Source organism: Anopheles moucheti, chromosome 2, assembly GCF_943734755.1.
Source record: "Anopheles moucheti chromosome 2, idAnoMoucSN_F20_07, whole genome shotgun sequence".
Classification (NCBI taxonomy): Eukaryota; Metazoa; Arthropoda; class Insecta; order Diptera; family Culicidae; genus Anopheles; species Anopheles moucheti.
In genome coordinates this window covers 15,777,246-15,800,289 of record NC_069140.1, presented here as the reverse complement: position 1 = coordinate 15,800,289, position 23,044 = coordinate 15,777,246, and the positions used below count along the sequence as shown (strand labels likewise).

The 23,044-nt window shown below is 48.1% G+C and overlaps 1 protein-coding gene across 1 annotated transcript in view; it reads left to right on the top strand.

The window, feature by feature from the left end:
- The first annotated feature begins 9,927 nt into the window (after positions 1 to 9,927).
- The window catches only part of LOC128298093 (ras-specific guanine nucleotide-releasing factor 2-like), a 28,473-nt gene continuing 15,356 nt past the window's right edge, over positions 9,928 to 23,044 (top strand). Inside the window, exons 1-12 of the mRNA XM_053033828.1 lie at positions 9,928 to 10,017; positions 12,557 to 12,625; positions 12,727 to 12,894; positions 17,753 to 17,859; positions 18,459 to 18,606; positions 19,051 to 19,543; positions 19,721 to 20,143; positions 20,254 to 20,377; positions 20,629 to 20,972; positions 21,248 to 21,616; positions 21,697 to 22,029; positions 22,129 to 22,880. Coding sequence (XP_052889788.1) covers positions 9,928 to 10,017; positions 12,557 to 12,625; positions 12,727 to 12,894; positions 17,753 to 17,859; positions 18,459 to 18,606; positions 19,051 to 19,543; positions 19,721 to 20,143; positions 20,254 to 20,377; positions 20,629 to 20,972; positions 21,248 to 21,616; positions 21,697 to 22,029; positions 22,129 to 22,880 — 3,420 coding nt within the window. The remainder of the gene's footprint in view (positions 10,018 to 12,556; positions 12,626 to 12,726; positions 12,895 to 17,752; positions 17,860 to 18,458; positions 18,607 to 19,050; positions 19,544 to 19,720; positions 20,144 to 20,253; positions 20,378 to 20,628; positions 20,973 to 21,247; positions 21,617 to 21,696; positions 22,030 to 22,128; positions 22,881 to 23,044) is intronic.

Sequence of the window (23,044 nt, the reverse complement as noted above, 5' to 3'; positions counted from 1 at the left end):
GTTCGGGGTGCCTCTGAGTCCTCTGGTCTGAGTCTGCAGTGGCTGCATGGTCACCGCTGGTGGTGGTGATGGTGATGGCGGTCGTGAAGCATTCATTTCAATTGCTCCAAACGCAAAGTGCGGTGAAAGCGTGTGTTTAGTGTCGCTAGAAAGAACATTTCGGGTGTTGCACTGTGGGCAGGCACGCGCCTAAGGTAACATTGATTAGTGTGAGGTGAAGCGAGCGCGAGCGAAGCCCCGGCCGAAGAAGATGGAACTCCATTAGTTGTCCCCCCCCATCGCACCCCCTCCGCCTCGACTGGAGGGTAACTTTCCCATCAAACAGTACGGCTTTGCGTGCGAGTGTGTGAGTGTGTAAGGGTAATTTGTGCTTTCATGTACGGCGTGGTCCAGTCCCCATTGCTGGAATTCATTAGCGCACGACACCTGGTCGTAAAGTGAGTCGACGAGACGGAGTCCTCGAATCACCATTTTTCTTTTTTAACGCGTGCGGTAATATAGCTGCGAGTCACTGGACACTGTTGCGCGCAACACTTGCACGGTACACGGTGGATGGGAACGGTGCCAACAAACAATCGACTGCACTGCACTCAAACGGGAACCACCTGTCGATTGCAGTTTGAAATTAAATTCTCTCATTTGTCAATAATCACATCGCGGCCGGTCGTGTCGAATGGACACCGCGCCACACCGACTTTATTACAATTGCGCACAATTAACAACGCTTCCCATCGGTAGGTGGAAATCCTGGGCAGTGCTGTCCGTTGATCGCTGAGATGAAGGTGATAATTATGGGTATGATTTATCGCGCTCAGGAACAACATAATGTGAAGTTTGATATTTCCATTCCTGCAACATGGTGCTTGCCACACACCAGCACTAGCAACCACTCCTTAATTCCTTCACACGATGAGTTGGGTTAACGGCAGACCTTGAAGCAGCACGGGAAGAATGTGATTAGAATTGGAGAGATGGGCCTTTGGTTCTAGATAAAACCAACCCACCAACGCTTCAAAAGTGCTTGGAATCTTCCTTCACGCATGCTGTTCTACAAGCATTCCCGGAATATGCGTAAGATTGCGCGCATTCACAGTAACGTGTGTCTAAACGCACATCGCAAAAAAGGGAGGCAACATTTTCGAGGCATAACTTTTGCATAAAAAATGTCTGAAAAACACACACACACACACACCGAGCATGATCGAAGCATTCGTGTTAGCATTTTTTGTGCATGCGAAACAATGCGCAGCTTTGATGTTTGCCCAGGGTGTTTCGTGTGGATGGCCCCTGTTGAGCCCACGAGACCAAGGACATCCGGACATGGGATCGAGCCCTGGAATGGGAGGCGGAGGGTGTGCTGTAACCTTGTCCCGGCTCTCCCGGTGGCCTATTTTCTTCGGTGCACGATATGCAGCAAGGTCACTCCAGATAGACTCCGGAACAACAGGTCGAAACCGACACGGTTAATGTTGCACCGTCCTTGAGAGTATAGTGTGAGCGTAGCGCATCCACTCCAAGGACGACCATCTCGAAGTTGTTAAACATTATCTATTTAGTTGAAAGCTTTGGCGAGATTTGGCCGAGATTTAGTGCGGCAACCAATATAGTGCGGGATACTGACTCCACCGATGACTACGCCGCAGCCTGATAACATAGCCATAAAGCCATTTTCCCTGCACAAGCATGAGTAAGCTTAAGCATTCACATGATAATTTGCGCCGAGTACAATGGCCTCGCAAACTTTTCCGTCTATTGAAAAGATGGGAAAACTTTGCCTTCTGCCCACCCAATGGGGCAATGAGATACCCATGCACCGCAACGGGCACACATATAATGCGTGAATTTTAATATCCACATTTCCACGGTACGGCGTGGCCAATTTCTATGATGGTACTGCTAATGGACTAATTTACTTTATTATGATTATTAAAAAAAAAAACCGATCCACTGATATCCTCCCAGTGGAGTGCTGTGCGTTTGACGACACTTATCGCGCTTCCCCGCATCGCATTAGCATAAGCGCGATGAAAGCTTATTAAGGAGGGGGGCGAAACGCACATAATTTGATAGCACATTTTCGCGTACATTTCGTCGACTATTTGCCCACCTTCGGATCCACCCCCCGCGGCATTTCATTTGTTCCAGTCGTCGAAGCCGCCCACACGGATGATCTGTTCGCATGATCGATGCCAGATGACATGTGGCGTGGGGAATCTTTCCCGATAACTGGGAGTTCAACAGCTCACACTGATTCTTTCCCCCCACCAGCCGATGCGTGTGACGTACTTGAGTTCGGTACTGAAGCTCCCGCTATCAACGCGCACTTCATCTAACAAACATGATCGACTGCCTTCTTCCTTGGTCTCGTTCACGAATCTTTGGCGTGGAAGACACTCGCCTAGCGAGCGTTTTTTGTTTTTTTTTTTCGGGGCATATCGCCATTAATCATCGCCGCTCAGGACGTGTCAGGATCGGGACAGCGAGTCAAGAAGATGTGAGGGGGCGTAAGACAATCGCAGGACCGGCTGGTCTCACAAGCGCACCGAAAGAGTGAAAGTCTATTGAACGAACCGGAAGCCTTTCGCTTTACAGGACGATGAGGAGGATGATGATGGAATGAGGTTTTGCCAAGCCGTTTGCCGAACGATGATTTAATTTGTACCAGTAAGAGCTTTAGTTTCGGGTAAAGACCGGACGGGGGTGATGCGGGTTTATTTATAGCATTCGGCGAACTCTTTGACTCGTTCGGCCGGATGTGATGGAAAATCGGTGGCAAGCGGTGGTCAAACATCATCAACATCGGGAGAGGATGAGGGAGAGAGAGAAAGTGGATTGATTTTGCCACTGATTGCGTGTTCATCTGCCACGTGCTCTGGTTCGAGTGGTGGCCATTTGTGGCCAGTCAAGAAGCATGCATTAATCGATAGGCAAGATGTTTCCTAGTTACGGGGCGGAAATACGGTGAGTAGAAAAATAAAACCAACAAAAGCCACTCACCAATGCGGGTCGCCGCTTCGTCAATTTGTCCTTTCGGGGTTTCGGGCGTACCGGGTACTCTTCTTTTTCCGGTAAGTGACACTTTTCCCAACTCCCAAACGGTACCCCCTTTACGGTGCTAAGCGAAAACGAATTGAAGCCATTGAGGGATGAGCTGTTGTTAAAAAAAAACAAGCCAAAAAGGATCGTTCTTCATTGTTTAGCATTCAATTTGAACTACTTAATCATTTTCTGATGTTACTTTTCTGGGTAGCCCAACAAAAACAACCACCCACCAGGCAGGAAAAAAAAGAGCAAAATCGCTCATTTTTAAATACCGCCTACCAACCCACGCCGTTGCTGTACTCGCAGAAATTTTTGGGCACTTTTGGGCCCCCAAAAAGCCTAGGAAAAAGGGAAAGTTTATTTTCATCTTTTCGCTCGGTGGATGCGAATTTAATTGAAATGTATCTTACATTACACCAACCCACGGCCGGGACCTCCCGTCTCCCCCTTGGATGCGTCTTGATCACGCTCCGAGAGGCTGTTTTTAGGCGCAACAAATATTCCCCGGTTGAGTTACCATCCTTCCTGAAATCGACATTCAACAAGCAGCCGGGGATGGGTCGATGACGTCGACGAACTACAGCCACGTCGCATTTACCTTGCTTACCGTTTAGCAACCGTTCCTGGGTCATTACACTGCGGCTCCGAGGAGATCCCTCTCGACAAAAAAACGCTCTCGGAAAACGGATACCAGTGCCACCAGTACCGTTCTCGCCGGCACCTCACCGTTTTGGGGGGTATTTAGAATGATTTTCATCGACTTTCCGCCCAATGCCACGGATACCTACATTTGGAGAACCGGGAGGAAACGGGTTGATAGGGGAGGACGGGGGGAGGGGGGGGGGGAACGGGCCGGGGAAGGATTTCTGCACTTGCTCTCCTGTTGTGCTTAGCCTTGGCAGAAGATTACACCGATGCTGGGGACTGATTCGAGTACTAAAAATAAACCTCCGTCTGTCATGGGTTCGGTACGGGTTTAAGGTACGGGATTTTCTCTACGGAACGACGGTATTTGTCTGTATGTGAGTGTGTGAATTTGCGTAGGTATGTGGGACTTACGTTTTAAAAGCTTCCGATTGGTGGAAGAATCGCAAGCAGTTGATGAAGCACAAACCGTGCTACGGACGATCGGCCATTGCTTTTCCCATGCTTGGTTTGAAGTTACTAGCTTTGAGATGCTTCGGTGTGTTTTGGAATGTAGTATCTTCAGTACGGATGTGTTTTTCTTCAATTTTAAACACCTGTTAACCTTCTTACTGAAACTGTATCAAATCCTTAGTCAAAACAATTTCTTCGTCTTTGGTCAGCTTCTTTCTTCTGGATTGGCTGGATTTTTTTTACTTCATTGGTCCGAATGGAATTTTGGACGGATCTTGTCCTATTAAGACCAGCGCCACCTCTCTTTGACCACACATACTAAATTGTGCAATGTTTTATTAACATCATCGAAGCACCAAGTCCAAGCACCAGTCTGAAAGCACCTGAAAGTCTAGTGAGTAAGTGGGGTAAGCCAGCAACTTCCAATTAAACGACTCCACTAACTCCTGAGGAACTGTTGATTTTTTTAGGCAAAGGGATTTAGGGGATTTTAACAGCTTCTGGCGGATTCCACCAAGCCAATAGGTGTTCGATTGCACTCCTCGTTTATCGTTTATCTGCAAATGAAAGATGAAAATAAAAACATCCCCGCAAATGGACAGGTTGGGGCGCGAAATCAGACGTTACATTATCATGTTTTGGCCCAGTTTTGAGTACACATCCCCACGTAGAACGCTTATGGAGTATTTCATGTGTCTTGTTTGACGGCGTTCAAAATGTTAATCTAAGGCCACAAATCTATTCCCTCACGAATATGGTTTAACCCTGCTAAAGCCAAAGTATAAGTAACGGAGGTACATTAATTCTATTGCCTACTCCATCGGCTCCATCGGATCACCATACTATCATTTTGTGGCCCAGGGCTAACGAACTTGTGCCCGGGGTGGGGGAGGTTTTGCCGCCGATCTCAACAAACGCTTCCTGGAGGAGTTTCTTAATGCCGCTCGATTGACTCTAACTTAGGAAGCACTCGATAGCGCTCGATAGCACCGACCACCACCGCAACGCTACATTTACTACCGTGATTCGCGACCATAAACCGCTTTAATGGGCTTGTAAAAGCCAACCCCGAGTGCACGGTTGCCTTCCTCAACAGCAAGGCACGGTACGTGACGTTTCAAAGCACAACTTAAAGCACGGTGCAACCAACACTTCTCGGCGCGCAGTGACGAAGATTTAGCGACGGTGGATGGCGGCGGGTAGGATTCGTATCGTAAACCCCCCCACCCAAAAAAAAAAACAAAGAAAAAAAGAACAAAACCGAGTATTGCAAACTTTTCTTCCAAGCAGTTGTGGTTGCCAAAAGTTGTCGACTGTGCGGGACTTCGTGTCGAAGAGCACGTTGTTGGAGGGATACACAATGTCGGCAGGTTTGGCGGAAAGCACCGGAAAGCGAGGAGAGGAGCGAAAGTTCCCACGGACAACAACGCCACAACCACACATAACCGACACGAACACATGGGTCGAACGAAATGGCAGAAAACCATCATCGAGGGAAGCATAAATATTATTTTAATGCATACCAATAAAACGGACCATTTTATTAACGATCCACCGGGAGAATGGAAAAAAACCCGCTGAAGCTGCCCGATCCGAGTGGGGTAAAAACATGCAAACTGGCCCCCTGGTGGAATTCGGTCGATTTTGCAACATTCAGCCAGTTAATAGTCGTTGTACATATTTTAAGGTTTCCTTTTTGATTCGATTAACAAAATGAATAATTCCAACGGCAGCGCATTGTGTGCGCCTAACCGAGCTCACGTAACTACCACACACAGTGTTTTACAGTGTCAGCAGTGTGCCACTAAATGAGTGACTTTGCTTCGCGATTGTCTTTCAATTGTCAGTAACATTGTCGGAACTTTTCCTACCACGACCGACGGGTGACGGGTGACGACGAACTTCCGCATCAATGTCGGTACGTTGAATGGGGAGGAAAAAAAATCACAGCTACACGATGCGGTGCGCAAAGCACAAACGATGCCGCCGCTGCTGCTGCTGATGATGATGATGATGATGATGCTGGTGAAGGTTTTGAAAAGTGCATCTCGAGCAGGATATAATGAGAAGTTGAGTACGATAATGCTCTTAGCGCAATGGCAGACGGGCAGAAGAGTAGCACCAAGGTGCATTGTCCCCATCGTCGACGGTCGTCAACCGGTGCGACTAGCGTGCTGACAGGATGTTGACTTGGCAATGGCAATGGTACACGGTGGTGCCTGGTTTTCCGTGCGCTTTGCAGAATCAAAACAGGAAATGACAAACCTTTACCACCGATTTGCTATTATTTGTTGACATTTTACGGCTTGGCTTGGACATGAAGCCGATGCAGAAATCGTCTCTTCAATGGCAAAAGCCTCTTAACCACTGAGTAGACATACTATTTACGTACAGCACTCACGGCCGGATGGGTTGACACACGGAAGGGACGTGATGATCGGCAGCAGGAAAATAGCGTCCATCAAGCTGATTGAATATTTACCTCCATTTATTCCAATGCTTGGGTAATTCTACCGGGTTGGCCGGACATGCAGACACTCGGGTTGCCTTGGGCGCCCTCCCCGCCGTCGCAAACGAAGCAATTTAAATATTGAACTCACGAAAAATCGATCATCTCGACGCTGGATTACATTAGCCGCTTGTACTACGAAGGGTGTGCGCGTACCGTAGCGCAATACGCTACGCAAAATGTCATTTTCATCGAGCACCAGGCGTCTCCATCTGGCGCTTGTGTGGTGATGAAAATGGGATCAAGCAAAGAAGAAAAAAAAAACATGGAAAGACTGGAGCATAAAAAGGAGTTGTGCAGGCTGTATGTATTTTTTTTCTTCCTTCTTTCACTTTTGCTCCGCTATTATTGGTTATCGATTGAAGCGCATTGAAATATTATCCCCCTGATACGGGAGAGCAGCGTGTGTTTCATTGTGGAAAACTAGGAAGACAGGCGCAAGCCTGTCGGTACATTCGAGTTTTCCGACGGGGGTTTGGAGCGAGGATAAGCGCGATAGGACGTGGTAATACGAAGCAGGGAAGCATCGAGTTTTTATACCACTCGCACTCGCTTTATCGCTACGATTGGTCGAATGGTAATAGGTTTTGTATTACTCTTCGCTAAATTATCCTTCGTTTGGTTCCTCCACTTCCGTTGGGGATTTGTTTTTCTAATCAAATTTCATTCGTCACGTGCGTCTCTGTGTGATAAGAGACAAATGTGTGTGTGTGAAAGAGAGAGAAAAAGATAGATAATTGACCCTTATACTATCGCAATCGATCGTATTGAGGATTAATTTAAACTTTCCCATTTGAAATCCTGTTACAAGACCTTGTCGGAACTGAGGTAACTCCAATGCTTTTTGAACATAATGTGAGAAAGTTTCCGTCTTTTATGCGAACGTACCCCCCCGGCACAAAAAGGGCTTCAAATTCAACTCACACAATGAACCTGTGTCCGAGAGAATGGAGTGAAACAGTGAGGGAATAGATGAAAATAGTGATGTAAGGGTGTTGACCACATCATACAAACCTTCGGATGCGCATAAGGTCAGTCGTAAAAGTTTCCGTTTATTCTCGTTCTTTTTTTTCTTCTCTATTGAAGCTTTGCTTTTACTTTTAATCTACACCGTCTGTCGCCCATCGTAACCGTTGGGGTCCGTTCTGGTGTGAAGAAACTTTTGCGTATCGTCAAGCTGGGCGGCCCAAAGTTCGGTACCGAAGCCCCACAAAACCCGTTAACGTCATCACGTCCATCAGAAGCACATAATTTTGTTGGAAATTCCTCTTCAAAGGGTTTTTGCAAGTGGAACGACCGTAGAGTAGGTCCCCGCCTCCACCCTTTTGCCAGCGCCCCTCTCTTTGTCAACCCTTGAGGTGCACACTTTCGGTTCGGTGCCGTCGTGGAGACGGGTGCCGTTCCCCGTTCGTCCGAACCCGCGTGTGCGCTAGCGTGCAAAAGGTTCATTTGTCTCCATTAGTGGCTTCTATCAGCTCCTTGGTAAGAACTGGCACTGGTAAAGATTCTTCGTTCTGAAGCTGGTTATACGCTGGGCGGTGGTTCAAGATTATCTGCAGCAGATCCACCCGGCAAAAGCCGCGGTACGAGATGCTGGGCAGGCCACGACCACAAACGACTGGTGTGTTGCCGATTCTGTACCGAGTACTGCTGGTCTCGTCTAAATGGTGCCATAAATCTGGTAATTTAACACCAATCGTGCCACGGAGATCAAACGGAACCGAACGCGGGGGAGAATTGAAACCTTCTGCCACGGTGGCCAGGTTGATCGAGTGTAAATGGATTATCGTTATGGGTGTTTAGATTTCTTTCCTGCTCCCTGTGCCTTCTGCTGTTCCGGGCGTGATTTATGCGCCTACAAGGCGCGCGCGAGCACAGATTAACTCGAAGCCAACCTTGACGCAAACACCGCGGAAAAACCGCATGAATCGCATTTTCCACGAAATAATTGGGCCCAACGAATGCTTCCCATCCTCCGCACCGATAAATAGCTGGTGTTTATGCGTCACTGATGGGAATTCTTTTCTTTCGGCGCATAGTTAATAACATTATTCGCAAGTGTGGATAAATATAATTTTCAGCACGACCTGGCACGTTTGTTTCGTTGGCGCTTTCCAACGGGGATGGAGAAGAAGCGTTGGAAGGCTGTGACAAGCGTAGCTGGAAAACAGCAAACTGATAAGCTGCTATTATTCATCTGCCCTTTTTCTTCACTCTCTCTCTCCCTATCTCTCTCCCTCGTTGCCAGCTGGCTCGAGTCATGATTAGCATGGACTAGGGAGCACAGCGGGACCAGAGACAGTACAGAGACAGGCGTAGAGCTCATCAGCAAAGCCCTCGGTAAATAATGAATTTCTGAGGGCCACATCAGACTTCATCGTCTTCACAGCGAGCTCAACCCGGCGTTCGGCCCGCACAGCTTCTGCTGCTTTGGGCGCGGGCGTATTCGCAGCGAGCCGAGACAACTTCCCGCACACAGGGGACGCTTTAGCGGCGCGCCGACGAGGGGGCTGAAACACGGGGCACAATGACGTTTTCTCATTGCTACTGCGACCGGGCCCAACCGGGGCCGGTGACGAGCGCGGGCGAAAGAGTGCAAACCTGAACAAACAAACCCGTACGCTGCCCCGCAACTGGATCTTGGCTGGAGGTCGGTCGGTCGGTCGGTGTTGCAGCCGAGGACGAAGGAAGCTCGTTCAACAACACCCACCCACCCGCCACGAGGAAGAACATTGACGGCACGCTGTGCCGTGACGGGACGTGTGACAAGTAGTCAAACAATGCACTGCTTTGTGGGAATCGAATCGCGATCGAGATACGTGTGGCTCAATATTATGACAATCGAAGGCATGCCGTCTTCGGGCGATGCGATAAAGTGGCCGTATTGAATGTGTCTTCACATCCCAACCCAACTACCGTCGGCCGGGTGTTTGTGGTTGGAGAGAGTTGTGAAACGGTGCGAAGATGACAGCGATCACAGTACCGGTGGCATCCACCAGACAGCGTCAAACATTTACCGGTGGCCCGGTTGCCGGCCAGTCAGTGCGATGCGTGTATTCCGTTCGCTGCGGTGAACCAACTCCAGAACCCGAGTGAATCGAGTGAGTCCGTGTGTGAGTGTGTGTCCGTGTGATTTTGCTAACTAATACTGAAAGAGTGTGTTGAGTGTGCACGTCCTAGTGGTGTGAAATCGCGAAAACTTCCACTGTGTCTCCTTGGGAGAGCGAGTGCTTAATTCCTTAACGAAAAGAAGAAAACAACACCCACCCGTTGCATCAATGCTCAGCCCCAAAATGCAGCGTTCCGTGCGGGTAAACGAGAACCAGCTGATTATGCTGTCCGATCGGGCACAGTATGATCATTCAATGGTAAGTGAATACGTGTGCAGGAGAGTGTAAAGTCTCAACCATGTATGATAGCTAACAACAACCCAGTGTGTTGTTGTTTTTCGTTAACATCTTTTATTTAAATTCGACCCCATGTTCCGAAAAATGCTCTCTCACACACACACACGAACACCAGCTCTTTTGTTCATGTACAGAACGACGATGTTTTTGTGTCCGCAGATGGTATTTGCATGGTTTTGCATCCCAACAACATGGCGGTACGAAGTACCAGCGTGGGCCAGCTTGCGACAAAACACTTCACCACACTGGGGTATAGTAATCCCGTTCCTTCCCATATCCCATCCTTTCACATTTCGGGGTCTGCTGTGTTGTTGGAGAGCTACGCTGCTGGGAAAGTTTGGTCGTAACAGTTATTTACCACTTGCCGGGGCTGTACACATATTTTCCTCTAATTGAGCATCGTCATATCGTTGTGTTGCTGGATGCCCGCACCATGTCGGAGCTGTCGTCCCATGTGTTTGTTGCTTGGCTACGCCAACGACGCCGGGTTAAACCAATATCAATTTACAGTACAGCCAGTGGAGGATCAATCCCCTTGGAGGCCCAGGGTGGAATTTTTAAAGGGGGGCCTATAATCATGCTACGACATTATCGGTGTTAGGGAGGTGTACTTCAAACATGATTTAACAACACCAGCAAAGTCTCGGAAAGAAAGCTCCCTTGCGTACACCTTAGAGTTCTTTTGCGTAGCCCTGTAAACGGGCCTAATAAGCTAGTCTATATATAAACGTTTGTATGCGCTAAGGAGAACATTTTCTACGATTTACGTACATTTACGATTCCTGATTAGTCCAACGCCTTCTACGATTTTTCGCCCAAGGTACAGTTTTCAATCGGTTTACATTACGGTAACAATCAGAGAAATTTCATAGAAACCTGTTTCGCTCATGTTGATGTTTAAGACCATGAACAACACAATTGTTTGCAGATTTTCGATACCAGAAAAACATGTTTTTCAAGAGGTGACACCTGCAGTGTGCAATAAATTTACCCATCACTATTGCATTGCATACTATCTAATCCGTGAGAGCGATCGCTAGTGTAAGGAAGATGGATGAAACGGAAAGCATCCTTCATCTCGTTCAAACTTCCCGTCGGTTGGTACGAAATTCCATACGAAACCAGCTGTTTTCCGATTGCCGATACCAGGAGAGCATTCACGGAAGAGGTAGCACCTTGTACAGCAATTTTGCTCGAAAACCGCCGAAAGGTATGCAATGTTTAAACACTAACTTTCCCGTTGGTCGAGAAAAATTTCTTCAAAAACTACCAGTTTTTGAATGTATAATACCAGGAGAGCATGCACGGAAGAGGTAGCTCCTGATACTGCGCCAGAAGTTATGCAATCAACTTGCAATGCAATGCGCCGTAAGGTATGCAATGTTTATACACTAAATTTTCATACAAACCAGCTGTTTTCAGATTTCCGATATCAGGAGAGCATGTTTTTCAAGAGGTGACATCTTCCTTCCCCCTCCCCCCCCCCCCCCCTCTTGGCGGCCAAGATGGCGGCCAAGATGGCGCGCAAGATGGCGCCCAACTTCGAACTTGCATGCAACAAACTTGCATGCAAGTTTGCATGCAAGAACTTGCATGCAAGAACTTGCATGCAAGTTTGCATACAAGAAATTGCATGCAAAAACTTGCATGCAAGTTTGCATGCAAGTTCGTTGCATGCAAGTTCGACGTTGGACGCCATCTTGCGCGCCATTTTGCTCGGCCGGTACAACTTGCATTGCAAGTTGGTTGCAAAGTTAGTGTATAAACATTGCATACCTTACGGCGCATTACATTGCAAGTTGGTTGCAAAGTTAGTGTATAAACATTGCATACCTTACGGCGCAGTACTAGGTGCTACCTCTTCTGTGCATGCTCTCCTGGTATTATACATTCAAAAACTGGTAGTTTTCAAAGAAATTTTTCTCGACCAACGGGAAAGTTAGTGTTTAAACATTGCATACCTTTAGGCGGGCAAAATTACCAGGAGCTACCTCTTCCGTGCATGCTCTCCTGGTACTATACATTCGGAAACTGGTAGTTTTTGAAGAAATTTTTCTCGATTAACGGGAAAATTAGTGTCCTGGTCCTGGTGCAATTTTGTTTATACTTTAAAGTCACAAAGTCGATATTCTTCTCTGCATTTAATTTATCACATAGAAACAAATGTTTTATATAACCAAGGAAGATATTTTTGATCAATTTTTTATCTTTTAAATTATTTTTTTTTGCTATAAATTAACTCTGCTGTATAATTTTAAAAAAACACACAATCGGCACAAATTTGTTGGGGCCCTCAACACGGCGAGGCCCTAGGCGACCGCCCACTCTGCCTACCGTTTAATCCGCCGCTGCGAGTACCGTAGCACACTGGAAGGGAAACGCTCACGTACACACACAAAAAAACGTCCATAAGAATATGAATGGCTCCGTAAAGTTTTCGTCGTACCTTTAATACACCCAGCACATCAATTAATCTTGCTTCCGTTTCCTTCACTTTCAGCACGGACATCTACACAAACGCACCTCCGATAATAACAAATGGCAGATGCGTTGGTTTGTGCTCTATCAGGTAAGTGCCGTAATCGTCACGATGGCGCACCCTCAACACCGTCACATCATCATTTTGGGAATATTTGCACTAATTGCGGTTGTATTTATTCTTCTCGCTAGAATTTACTCTTCTACTACGAATCCGAACAATCGTCGCGACCCTCCGGACTCATCTTCCTGGAGGGTTGCTACTGTGAGCGGCTTGTTTCAGCCCCCTCGATATCAGGACCCCCCATATCAACCAGCACCGGGCAGGCATCGAAAATTATTAAGGAAGAAAAATTACAGGTACTTTAACAGCCTATATGTATAGTTCCGAACCAAAATAAATCCCACACCCCGTCCAGGACGAAGTGCACGGAAGCAAAATCAATTTTGCTATCGTTTACGAGCTGCTTGTCTTCTTCGGCTAAGCTCTTTCGCCCTTGAACTTGCTACAGGCGTACGCGGCGTACACCAACACCTCCGCTAGTTCCGTCCGGTCTCGTGTTTCATGCGCCCAGATGCCCAGATATCCTGGATCGCAACCGAGAAAAGTGTCATCGTTTTGATTGGGGTTTTGGCTATGGCGCTTATGCTTCCCCCTGCCCCATATCCCTTCTTTGGGTGGGAGGCTGGGCGAGGGTTGGGAATAATCGCGGTCGAAAAGCCGACGGCAGAAACGACGGCATAGCAAAGAGATTGGAAGAAAAATTAATATATGAGACCAATTTATCACATACGCAGTTTATTGCCGGCACGTGAAACGATTCGTTTCGGGCCACTTTTTTTATGGGTTGCCGTCGACGTTGAACGCGCGCCAAGCAAAATGTGTGACAATCATTGTTGCACGGCGTTTATGCACTCGCGCGGCAGGTGTTTGATTACACTTTTTGCTGATGTAAACGACATAAAACAGACACCGAGGAGGAACAACACTAGCCACCGGATGAGGAAGGCTTGTAACCAAACGGGGCATGGAAGCACAAATATATGCGTCTATAAATCATCACCTATTGCTAAGAGAAACAAAGCTTTTTTTGTTTGCCTGGTACCTATCGATTAGAAGGAGGTCCAAAGTGCCTACATTGAAAGCTGGAATTGAATAAAAAAAAGGATAAAAAGGTTGAAGATCATGTTAGGCATTGAATTGTTTTGCGATTGTATCGCTCCTGGCAAGCTTTTTTTGCCTATCGTGGAGAAAAGTTTGTCGACCAAACGTTCCCTACCCAAATGTGGCACACGCTGTTTGTAAATGCGAAAAGTTTCTGCCGCTTCGGGAAGCTGGCGCAGCAAACCGTAAAGCGAATTAAAAAAAAGTAAACCGCCCGTCCGACAAAAAGCTGCTACCGAAAAACAACATCTTCGTGAAGTGAAGCAGAGAATGGATGACGCGGCCGGTCGAGCCGAGAAGGTCGGGATAAAAACGGATCCAAGCAACAGGCGGCACAGGTAATCAGATATTCATGAACAACCTGAGATGAGGTTGAAGAACGATGAAATTAAGACGTGAAGGCGTGCGAGATCAAAAACCATTCAGTAGGTTAGCGAGTTCACTAGTGCCGTCCGTACGCGTGGCTGCTGCTGCTGCTTGATAACATAATAAGAAAGCCGCATGAATAAAACATACGCTTCAGAAGTCAGTACCACCGACCCATTGTCTGCTCGCTGGCATCTGTGTCGGTGCTGAACGGTACCATTTTGTATGAGCAAATCCCGCTGTTGAAGGACAACGTTTCCACAACCGGGTGCTCCATGCGGAAGTGAAAGTTCTGCTCCTGCGGAGGTCAGTGACGTGTCGGCCATTTTGAAACTTGTTTTACCAATCACGGGGTCACGGGGGTTGTTAGTGCGGACATAATTTTTAATCTCCTTTGTTCCGTGAGCATCCTGGGTGTGTGTATTGGTTAGAAAAACCAAATAAGAATTTCCCGCTCTGCTTGTAGTTCGTCATTTCCGACGACTTACCTACCCATGTAGCTTTTCCCAATGTTTAAATTCTTTCTCCAACGGAAGAATGTCCTTTTGTAGCCCCCGAAGGGTGCGCAAAAAAAACCCCCGGGTAGAAGTATCGAAAAACCAACCCCCATCGTCTGATCCCAGTGCTCCACGCACACGAAGAAGGTGTTTGGGACGGAAGGGAGACGGTGCGTTGTTTGTCGTTAAAATCGAAAACTTTTCTTTTGGCCGCTTATCTGCCTGGATCGAAAATTTATCGTTTACTTTGCCAGTAGCGCTAGGCACCGGCATGTACGGGAGAGGAAAGGTTTTGTTTGCTTGTCACAAACCGATTGATCCGTTTCGAAGAATTGGAAGCGCTCCGTGGGGGGTGGATCGGTGGATGGAGGTGGGCGGTGATGTTTTTTTTTGCATTCATCTACCGATCTCCCTTTGTCCACCCTTAGCCAAAACCAATCAAACAAAATTATAACAATTTTATGCCTTAACCATCGTTGGCTTTTGAATGGGTAACGAACTGGTGTCTCGATTTCAGTTACGATTTTGTTACATCATGATTAATTCATTATGCTGATGAATAGATCATTATAAGTATGCGAGGCTCTACTTGGGAGGAGTGTTAGGAAATAGACATAATCATCTCGTCTTTTGACGGGAAATACGCCGCACGTTGTGTTTTTTAGTTTTAAAAAACAATCAAACTCCTTCGGTTGATTTTTTCTATGTTTTTAATTACAATATCGCCGCCACCAAATCGCTTACGACTTATCCTTCACGAGCAAAAGATTCATACTGATTTTTGTCTGTCTCTTCTTCTGCTATCTGATTGCTTAGATTAAAAAATCTTTCTTCTCCTAACTGTCCCATATCCGTTGACATATATGGATCGAAATCTTCTCCTCATGAACCTGACTCTGCTTTCAGAACTATTGAAATTGAACAACATTGTCTGTAGAACGTACTGTTTGGCAGTTGACTGAATTGGTGGAAATTTATTTTTAAACACTTTCAACATCGCAACACTTGTCAGGTCGTGACACTCGCCAAAAACACCCGACAAATAATAAATACGACCCCATTCGGATCGCGTACGCTCCAGAAGTGTCCTCGGCAAGCGGGTACATCACAAGTGCTTACGAAAGCTGTTTACGGCGAAGCTAATTCACTTCAAACATGCAAACATACAAACATAATGCGCTGGTGATGATGGCCCTTTCGGGTGATATTGTTCATCCCCACCACCAGCATCTAAAGTGGCACACCCGTTTCCCGCCCGTTTGGCAGGTCGGTCGTTTATGGTGCGAATAATTAATCCCGCTCTTCCGTCACAGCTGCTGCTGGCAATTATGGCCAAATCACACTTTTCCAGCAGCCCTCCGAGCGGCGAACATTGAAGTTGGGTGCTGCACCCGCGACAGGGTGGAAGGAATTTAATTCGAACCCTCGGTTCGGTTTCGGTTGTGTAATGAGTTTTCTGCCTTTGGTCCTGGAACGGCGGCCGGCGTGCGGCGGGTTTGCAGAGCGAGGCAAACAGCTCGAAGTGTTTTGCACCACATTGCCATTAGGAAAATGGGATGATGAAAATGCTTCGGCGTCGGTCGAATGGAAACGAGCTTTCTGCTGGCTTTCTGAGCGCGAACTTTCCCCATAGACGAATGCAACTACTTGCTGCACACCGGTGGGAGGGTGCTCGATGAGATGCGTTTGTGTGTTTCTCTAAGATGTTTTGCACTGGCATCAAAACAATTTAATCAAATTTGTTGGCTTCATCTAGCGCACAAATAAGTTACGTAAATAAAGCATTCCTGGGTGCTTAAAAATTAATCGACCAAACATGTGCCGTAAACTGGCACAAGAAGCACGCTTTCGGTACACTTGCGCTCCATTCGGAAGATTTACTTGTGGGACTTTCAACGAACTTGCCGGGTTCTTTCCCCAACCTGCGTTAGTGTGTTTGTGTTGGATGAATTTTTCAACGAACCGTGCACGTTTCCGTTGCGCTTTCTTGGAAGGTTTTGTATCCTACACGGTGGGCTTTTTTTTTGGTTTGTTATATGAAGGCGGAATCTCAAACGAACCGTGGTCCACAGGGAAGCGCCATATATAGGGCGTACACGGGAGCATCGAGTATGATACAGTTCGTTCCATTCTTGCTGTGGTCATCTCTTGCTGTGAAGAGCGGTACGATTGCCGCTGGATATGAATGCAGATAAAGGGGTTTGCAACAATGCGGCACCAGCAATGCAACCCAAGACCCCAGCACGGAACGGAAGGAAATTTGATTACAATCCCTTCTTCGGTCGTGGTTTTTCCGTAGCGTCTGAAAGGAAAAGTCTCTCAGTAACACGGGACGGAACGGAAAAGGCTGTACCATCATCACACAAACTCGGGCTCCGCATTTATAGATTCATAAATCCGATCTGTCCGGAATGCTACCACGATCTGGGATGTAATATTTCATTAGACCTCCAGTGCACTATTGCTACATTAGAAAGTCAAAGTAAATGCACAATCAGGCGAATCTAAATAATATACTAGGGCAGTGATCGGCAAGCTTCTCAAAGTGAGGAACCAAATATATTAAAGATTCACATGGCATGAATTTTTAAATGTTAACATATGAAAGAAGGTACTGAGATTCAGCGGCGGTTCAAACGGTAGGCGGTGTAGACCCCTTCTTACTGCGCTTTTCGCCCTGCCTCATTTCAAGTCCCCTCAATGTCCCCCTTCCCTCCTGCATCGTTTTTAAAATTAGAGACCCCAACTATAATTCCGCGCTGGGCCTCCAAGGGGATTGATTCTCCACTGCTGAGATTAATGTAGGAAAAAAAACCGGATTATATTGTGCATTACATTCGAAGATGTCTCAAGAAAGAGTAATTTCTTACCAACCTTATGGTTTCATTGGCCTAACCGAGTAATCGAGACAACTGAAGGCAATAGATATTTTCTCAATGTTCGCTCAAGTTGGGCCTGTTACAGGAACAACAATGCTTAGAATCTATTTCAACATTTTTATGAATCAGTAATAAGATTTAAGTGTAGATACACTTTTAAGTAAAATTTTAACGCACTTGGTATTGGGTTGGATATTTTAAATCCAGAACCAAAAACCATTTGCATTTTGCTTTATATCTGTATGATATACCGTTGTATCATTGTTATCTTAACCTTCTATTTCTATCGTTGAATTGTTTTTCCTTCACAGCATTGCTTCACTATTTGCTACCGACGAGAAAACCAAAGACAGTATGAACTGCGCGCGGCCACGGAATCCGAGTGCTCAGCCTGGATCATTGCCATACGCGAGGCTAGGTAAGAGAGCGGACACTATCTAACGGACCTCAAACACTTCTAGCATGAAAAAAGAAAAACCCTCTGCCTCTGTTTAATGATGGCAAAGTTGTGGATGAATTGTGGCCGTTTGCAACGCAAGCAATAGTTGTTGCATAATTTTCCATGTTTAATGAATGTGTTTTTTCGTTGCCCCTTCCCTCCATTTTTCGGGAGCCCGGGAAATGAGTTCCCATTGAAGACAGTGTAATAAATCTACCACTCCCCCATTCAAGTTTTGCCCACTTTCCCACGGGCACACGTGCCCGGTTCTTTATTTAAATTCTTCCCTTCAACGCTCATACATATTCATTGCCAAGTGAGAAGCCAAGAGTAGCAGCCAGCCACTCGGCTTCCAAACGCTCTTCAGCTGATTGCATTTTAATTAGTACACTTGTCGGCTTTGAAGGCTCCCTCTCTAGTTAGGTGCACTTGCTACTGTGCTTTTGCAGCGTGGGAAACTGCTGGTTGCGTTTTGCCCTTTGCCAATGTCCCATGCTCCACGTGGTCGCCAATGGTTTTTCATATAAATATATGTATTTCTTGTGCATCTTCGAACTCTCGTGAACAAACACAACCAGCTTCAACAAACTGCTGCTCCAGAAGGAGGAACTCGAGCAGAAGCATGTCCATCTGTTGCAAGTGGTCGAAAGCGAGAAAACGGCCAAATGGCAGTACACCCAACAGTGCGAGGAGCTGGCATCGGAAATACGAAAGCTTCGTGCCGAGGTAAGCTGTATGTGTGTTTGTGATTTGTTTGGGATGGGAGGGCGTGGAAAGGAGAAGGGGTTTGGCCAGAGGGAGAGGATTGTTTGTGTGCGTGTTTGTATTCCCGTGGGACGACCGTACGGCGCAGAACGTTATTAATCGTCCTCAGTTGTTGCTTGCCTTTCGCTTCACTTCACTTCAACGACATTGGCCGGAAGCTTTTCCGGAAGCATTCAGTGGTTTCGGAGAAGCCCGTTGGTGGTGGCTGAAGGACGTGAGGTGGCAGAGCTCGCCTGCAGGGTGCGGGTTGTTTGTACGATGGCAAGGCGGCAAGCAACACACTTAAGAACTAATTATTGTTTTGACTTTCCTCGTTTCCGGTTTTTGGGGCGCGTGTCGACATTTCGTTTTCACAATATTTCCTGCGATCGGGCCTCTTTCCCCGCTTTCGCGGCGGCTGGCTAGATTTGTGTGCTGCGAAAGGAGACCCGTTCGAGCTATTCGGCCACACCGGTCGGGCGGGGCAGCTTCAGCGTGCCGGGCGACGCGCAGGACGATCACGGTTCGCTGCCGGGACTGTGCGCCTCGGTCCAGGACTCGATTGAGCTGCGCAAGATCAAGAAGGTGCAGAGCTTCTTCCGCGGCTGGCTATGCAGACGACGCTGGAAGCAGATCGTCGAAGAGTACATCCGGTCGCCGCACGCGGAAAGTATGCGCAAGCGGAACCATCTCGTGTTCAGCATGGTCGAGGCGGAGGAGGAGTACCTCGAGCAGCTGGAGGTGTTAGTGGCGTGCTTTCTGCGCCCGTTCAAGATGGCCGCCAGCTCGAAGCGGCCGCCCTGCTCGCACGAGGACGTCAACTCGATCTTCCTCAACTCCGAGACGGTACTGTTCCTGCACCAGATATTCCTGAAGGGATTGACCTCACGACTGGAGTCCTGGCCGACGCTAGTGCTTGGTAAGATTGCTTCTACTCCGTGGACCAAACTGGGGTCAGAACAGTACCGTGATGTTGTTCGCCCTCTATGCTCACTTACCAAACGCGCTTCTTGCGACCTGCACGTCTACACGTCCCCTTTCTGCCCATACATCATTTTGTATAAAATTAGCTTTAATTTTCCGAATACATTTCTAGGCGATCTGTTCGACATGCTGCTCCCCATGCTGAGCATCTACCAGGAGTATGTACGCAATCACCATTACAGTCTACAGGTGCTGACCGAGTGCAAGAGCAACACCAACTTTGCCACGGTGCTGAAGCGCCTGGAAGCGAAACCATCCTGCCAGGGGCGAAGCCTCGAAACGTTCCTGACCTACCCGATGCATCAGATCCCGCGGTACATCATCACGCTGCACGAGCTCTTGGCCCACACGCCCCACGACCATGTCGAGCGGAAGAGCCTGCAAAATGCGCGCCAGCAGCTCGAAGATCTGTCGCGCCAGATGCACGACGAGGTGTCGGAAACGGAAAACCTCCGCAAGAACCTTGCGGTCGAGCGGATGATAGTCGAGGGTTGCGACATTTTACTCGACGTCAATCAGGTGTTTGTGAGGCAAGGTGAGCCCTAAGGGACGGAAAAAGCTTGAAGCATTGAAGAAGTTACAGCTTTTTTGCTGGCGTATGCTGTCAGCCTTCCACTGTATATGCTGTCAAATTTTCGTTCACAGGTAGCTTGGTGCAAGTACCGCCTGGTCGGGGACGAATACGCAGCCGCCTCGCGTCCTTCAAGAGCGAACGTGATGCCGTTCGGCAATGTTTCCTTTTCTCGAACCACATGATTATAGCAACGAGGTAAGCAACCCTGCCCAAAGCTTTCGCTCTCACAGTGAAATATTTCACGAAACTTTTCGTCGCTCGAGAATTGTGAAATCTTTCACGCTTACCATGGAGCCACGATTTCAGGATGCGTTTCAGGACATTTGAGAGCTTTCATTGCTTTCTGAATTGAATGAAGAGTGTGAAGAAGAGTATTTCGTGATTTAAGAATACGCTTTTATTAAGTTTGACAATAAAATGTCTATAAAATGCTGATTATTTTTCAGAACATCGGGAGGCCGTTTACATCTGCTACCGGATGTGGGAAAAATTCCCTTAGCCGATGCGACGCTCGTCGAGGATCCGAGTGAGGTACAGCACGATGATGAGGATGCATCCGTGTGTTCCGCATCGACCCGTGGCAGTACGCTGAGCGTCACCGAGTCGGTCAATGCAGGCAACAGGGATTTCAAGATATTTGTTGAATCGAAATCCGGCGCCCGTCATGGTATTCATCTGGTGGCACCCACCATCCAAGACAAGGAAGCGTGGATAAGCGATATCTCACAGTGTTTGGATAACATTCACATGCACTCGTTGCTGTCGCCGGGAATTGGGGGATCTTCGGGAGGTATGTAACCCAGCGAGATCAGCGAATGACCCGGTGAATGTTGAGTGTAGTGCAATCTCGCAAGATATCCGTTGTATGTGCGTCGTTCCTGGTGAAATCCTGATCCGGTCTTTATCTATTTTTCTCTTCCCATCGCACACTGTATGTTACTTGTCCTCGATGGAAACTGGATGTTCTTGCGTTATCCTTCCTTGTATTTGCATGCTTTCCGTCAACCCCTCTCCGTTTGGGCGGCTGGCCATTGTTGGTGTTGAAAAACAAAAAAACCCCTGAAGCATCTCTTCTTGCAGGCCATCAAGCGCTACGGGCCGATCCACGGCTATTTAAAGACGATGTGGATATCCGTTTCTCAAGAACATTGAACTCGTGCAAGCTGCCGCAGGTGCGGTACGCTACACCGGAGCGTTTGCTACAACGTCTCACAGATCTGAGGTTCCTGTCGATAGACTTCTTGAACACGTTCCTGCTAACGTACCGCGTCTTTACCGACGGTGAAACGGTGCTGAACGCGTTGAAAAGCGTTTTCTATGATCCTCCGGTGGAGCCATCGTGCGATTGTGAGCATCAGACAGATTTCCTGGAGCTGCCGTATCAAGACGGGCGTGCCTCACCGCGCCGCACATCGGGGGCGAGCTCCGTTTCAGGTGGGTTGTTGTTGTGCAGGTCATTAGTTTCACCGACGTGTCGAACATTGAACGGAATGGCTTTATTCTCCCAACGCTAGGCTACTGCTCCGAGGGAGCCGACCGAGATCGCTCGATGAGCGGTGACTCAACAGGTCTACGCTTTCGAGGCTCACGAAGGGGTTATCAAAATCACCAAAGCTCCGAGCAGGAAACACTGTCCTGGATACCGGAGCAAGTCGGTCCGGTAATAATCCACAGCACGCACCATCTGAACGAGAAGGTCGCGGAGGAAAAGCCAATCGAACCGGTGACCGGGCCGGCACATTTGCAGAGCAAATCTCAGCATCAGCTTCACCAACAGCCACAGGACGATTCCTACCTGGTGATACCAAAAACGATGCCCGGTTCGAGTAGCTCCGATACTTTAACAGGTGATTAGGCAATGTTTATGATACATTACACGCGCGCACTTTCCCATTGCTGTCCACTCGCATACTAATCCCCTTTGTCGTGCATTGTACATCTTTCAGAGACGGCCATGAGCGGTCCTTCCTCCCCGTCCAATCTCAGCAGCGTCACACTGGTAGGATCAACCGGTTCCGGGGGCCAGGATAAATCAGACGACACACCGACCGAGGGAACATTTAAGTACGGCAAAGCACCCACCAGCCCATTGCCGGAGCGTGTTAATCCGAAGGCACACAAACTCCCCACACACCCCCCGACCACGACACCCCCGACGCCCACCATCTGTACTACGGATACGAGCCAAACGGAGGACGCGTCCGGGCAGACATCAAGAACGCCGGACAAACAACCGCCAGCTTCGCAGGATCATCTCCAGCAGCAGCAGCAGCATCATTCGCCACAACATCAGCAGCAACAAATTAAAACACCTCCGACACCCCCAACCGTAACCACCACCCCATGCTACAGCCCTTCGAACGGGCAGCCCCCGAATGGGGCCGCACCGCTGCACCAGCAGGTACAGCAGCACCAATCACTTCCGCTCAAACCGGAACAAGCCACCATCGTGCAGGGACGGCTCGAGATTGGAGGGCCGAAAATCGTAACTCAACCTTATCTGACGACCACGACTACAACGACGGTTACGATAACGACGACGACAACGGCCACGTCCACAAAAAGCATTTCGCCGCCTCATCTGCTGCCGATGGACCGACGGCCGAGCGTTGGCCACAACATTGCCATACCGCATGCGGCCCTCTGTCAACATCGGCACAGCCTGCAGCTGAACGGGGACGGCAGTCTCTTCAACAAGGTACGTACCACCTCCGTTTCCGTTTTGCGCAAGGGATTAGAAATCATCCTCGCCGTTGCCGGCACGCACTCGGCCGGAGTTTGGCCGGAGAGGCTCTACACGACGACCCCGAACCACTTACACCGGGTGACCTTTACCATTAAATTACTGTTACGGCTTAAGCT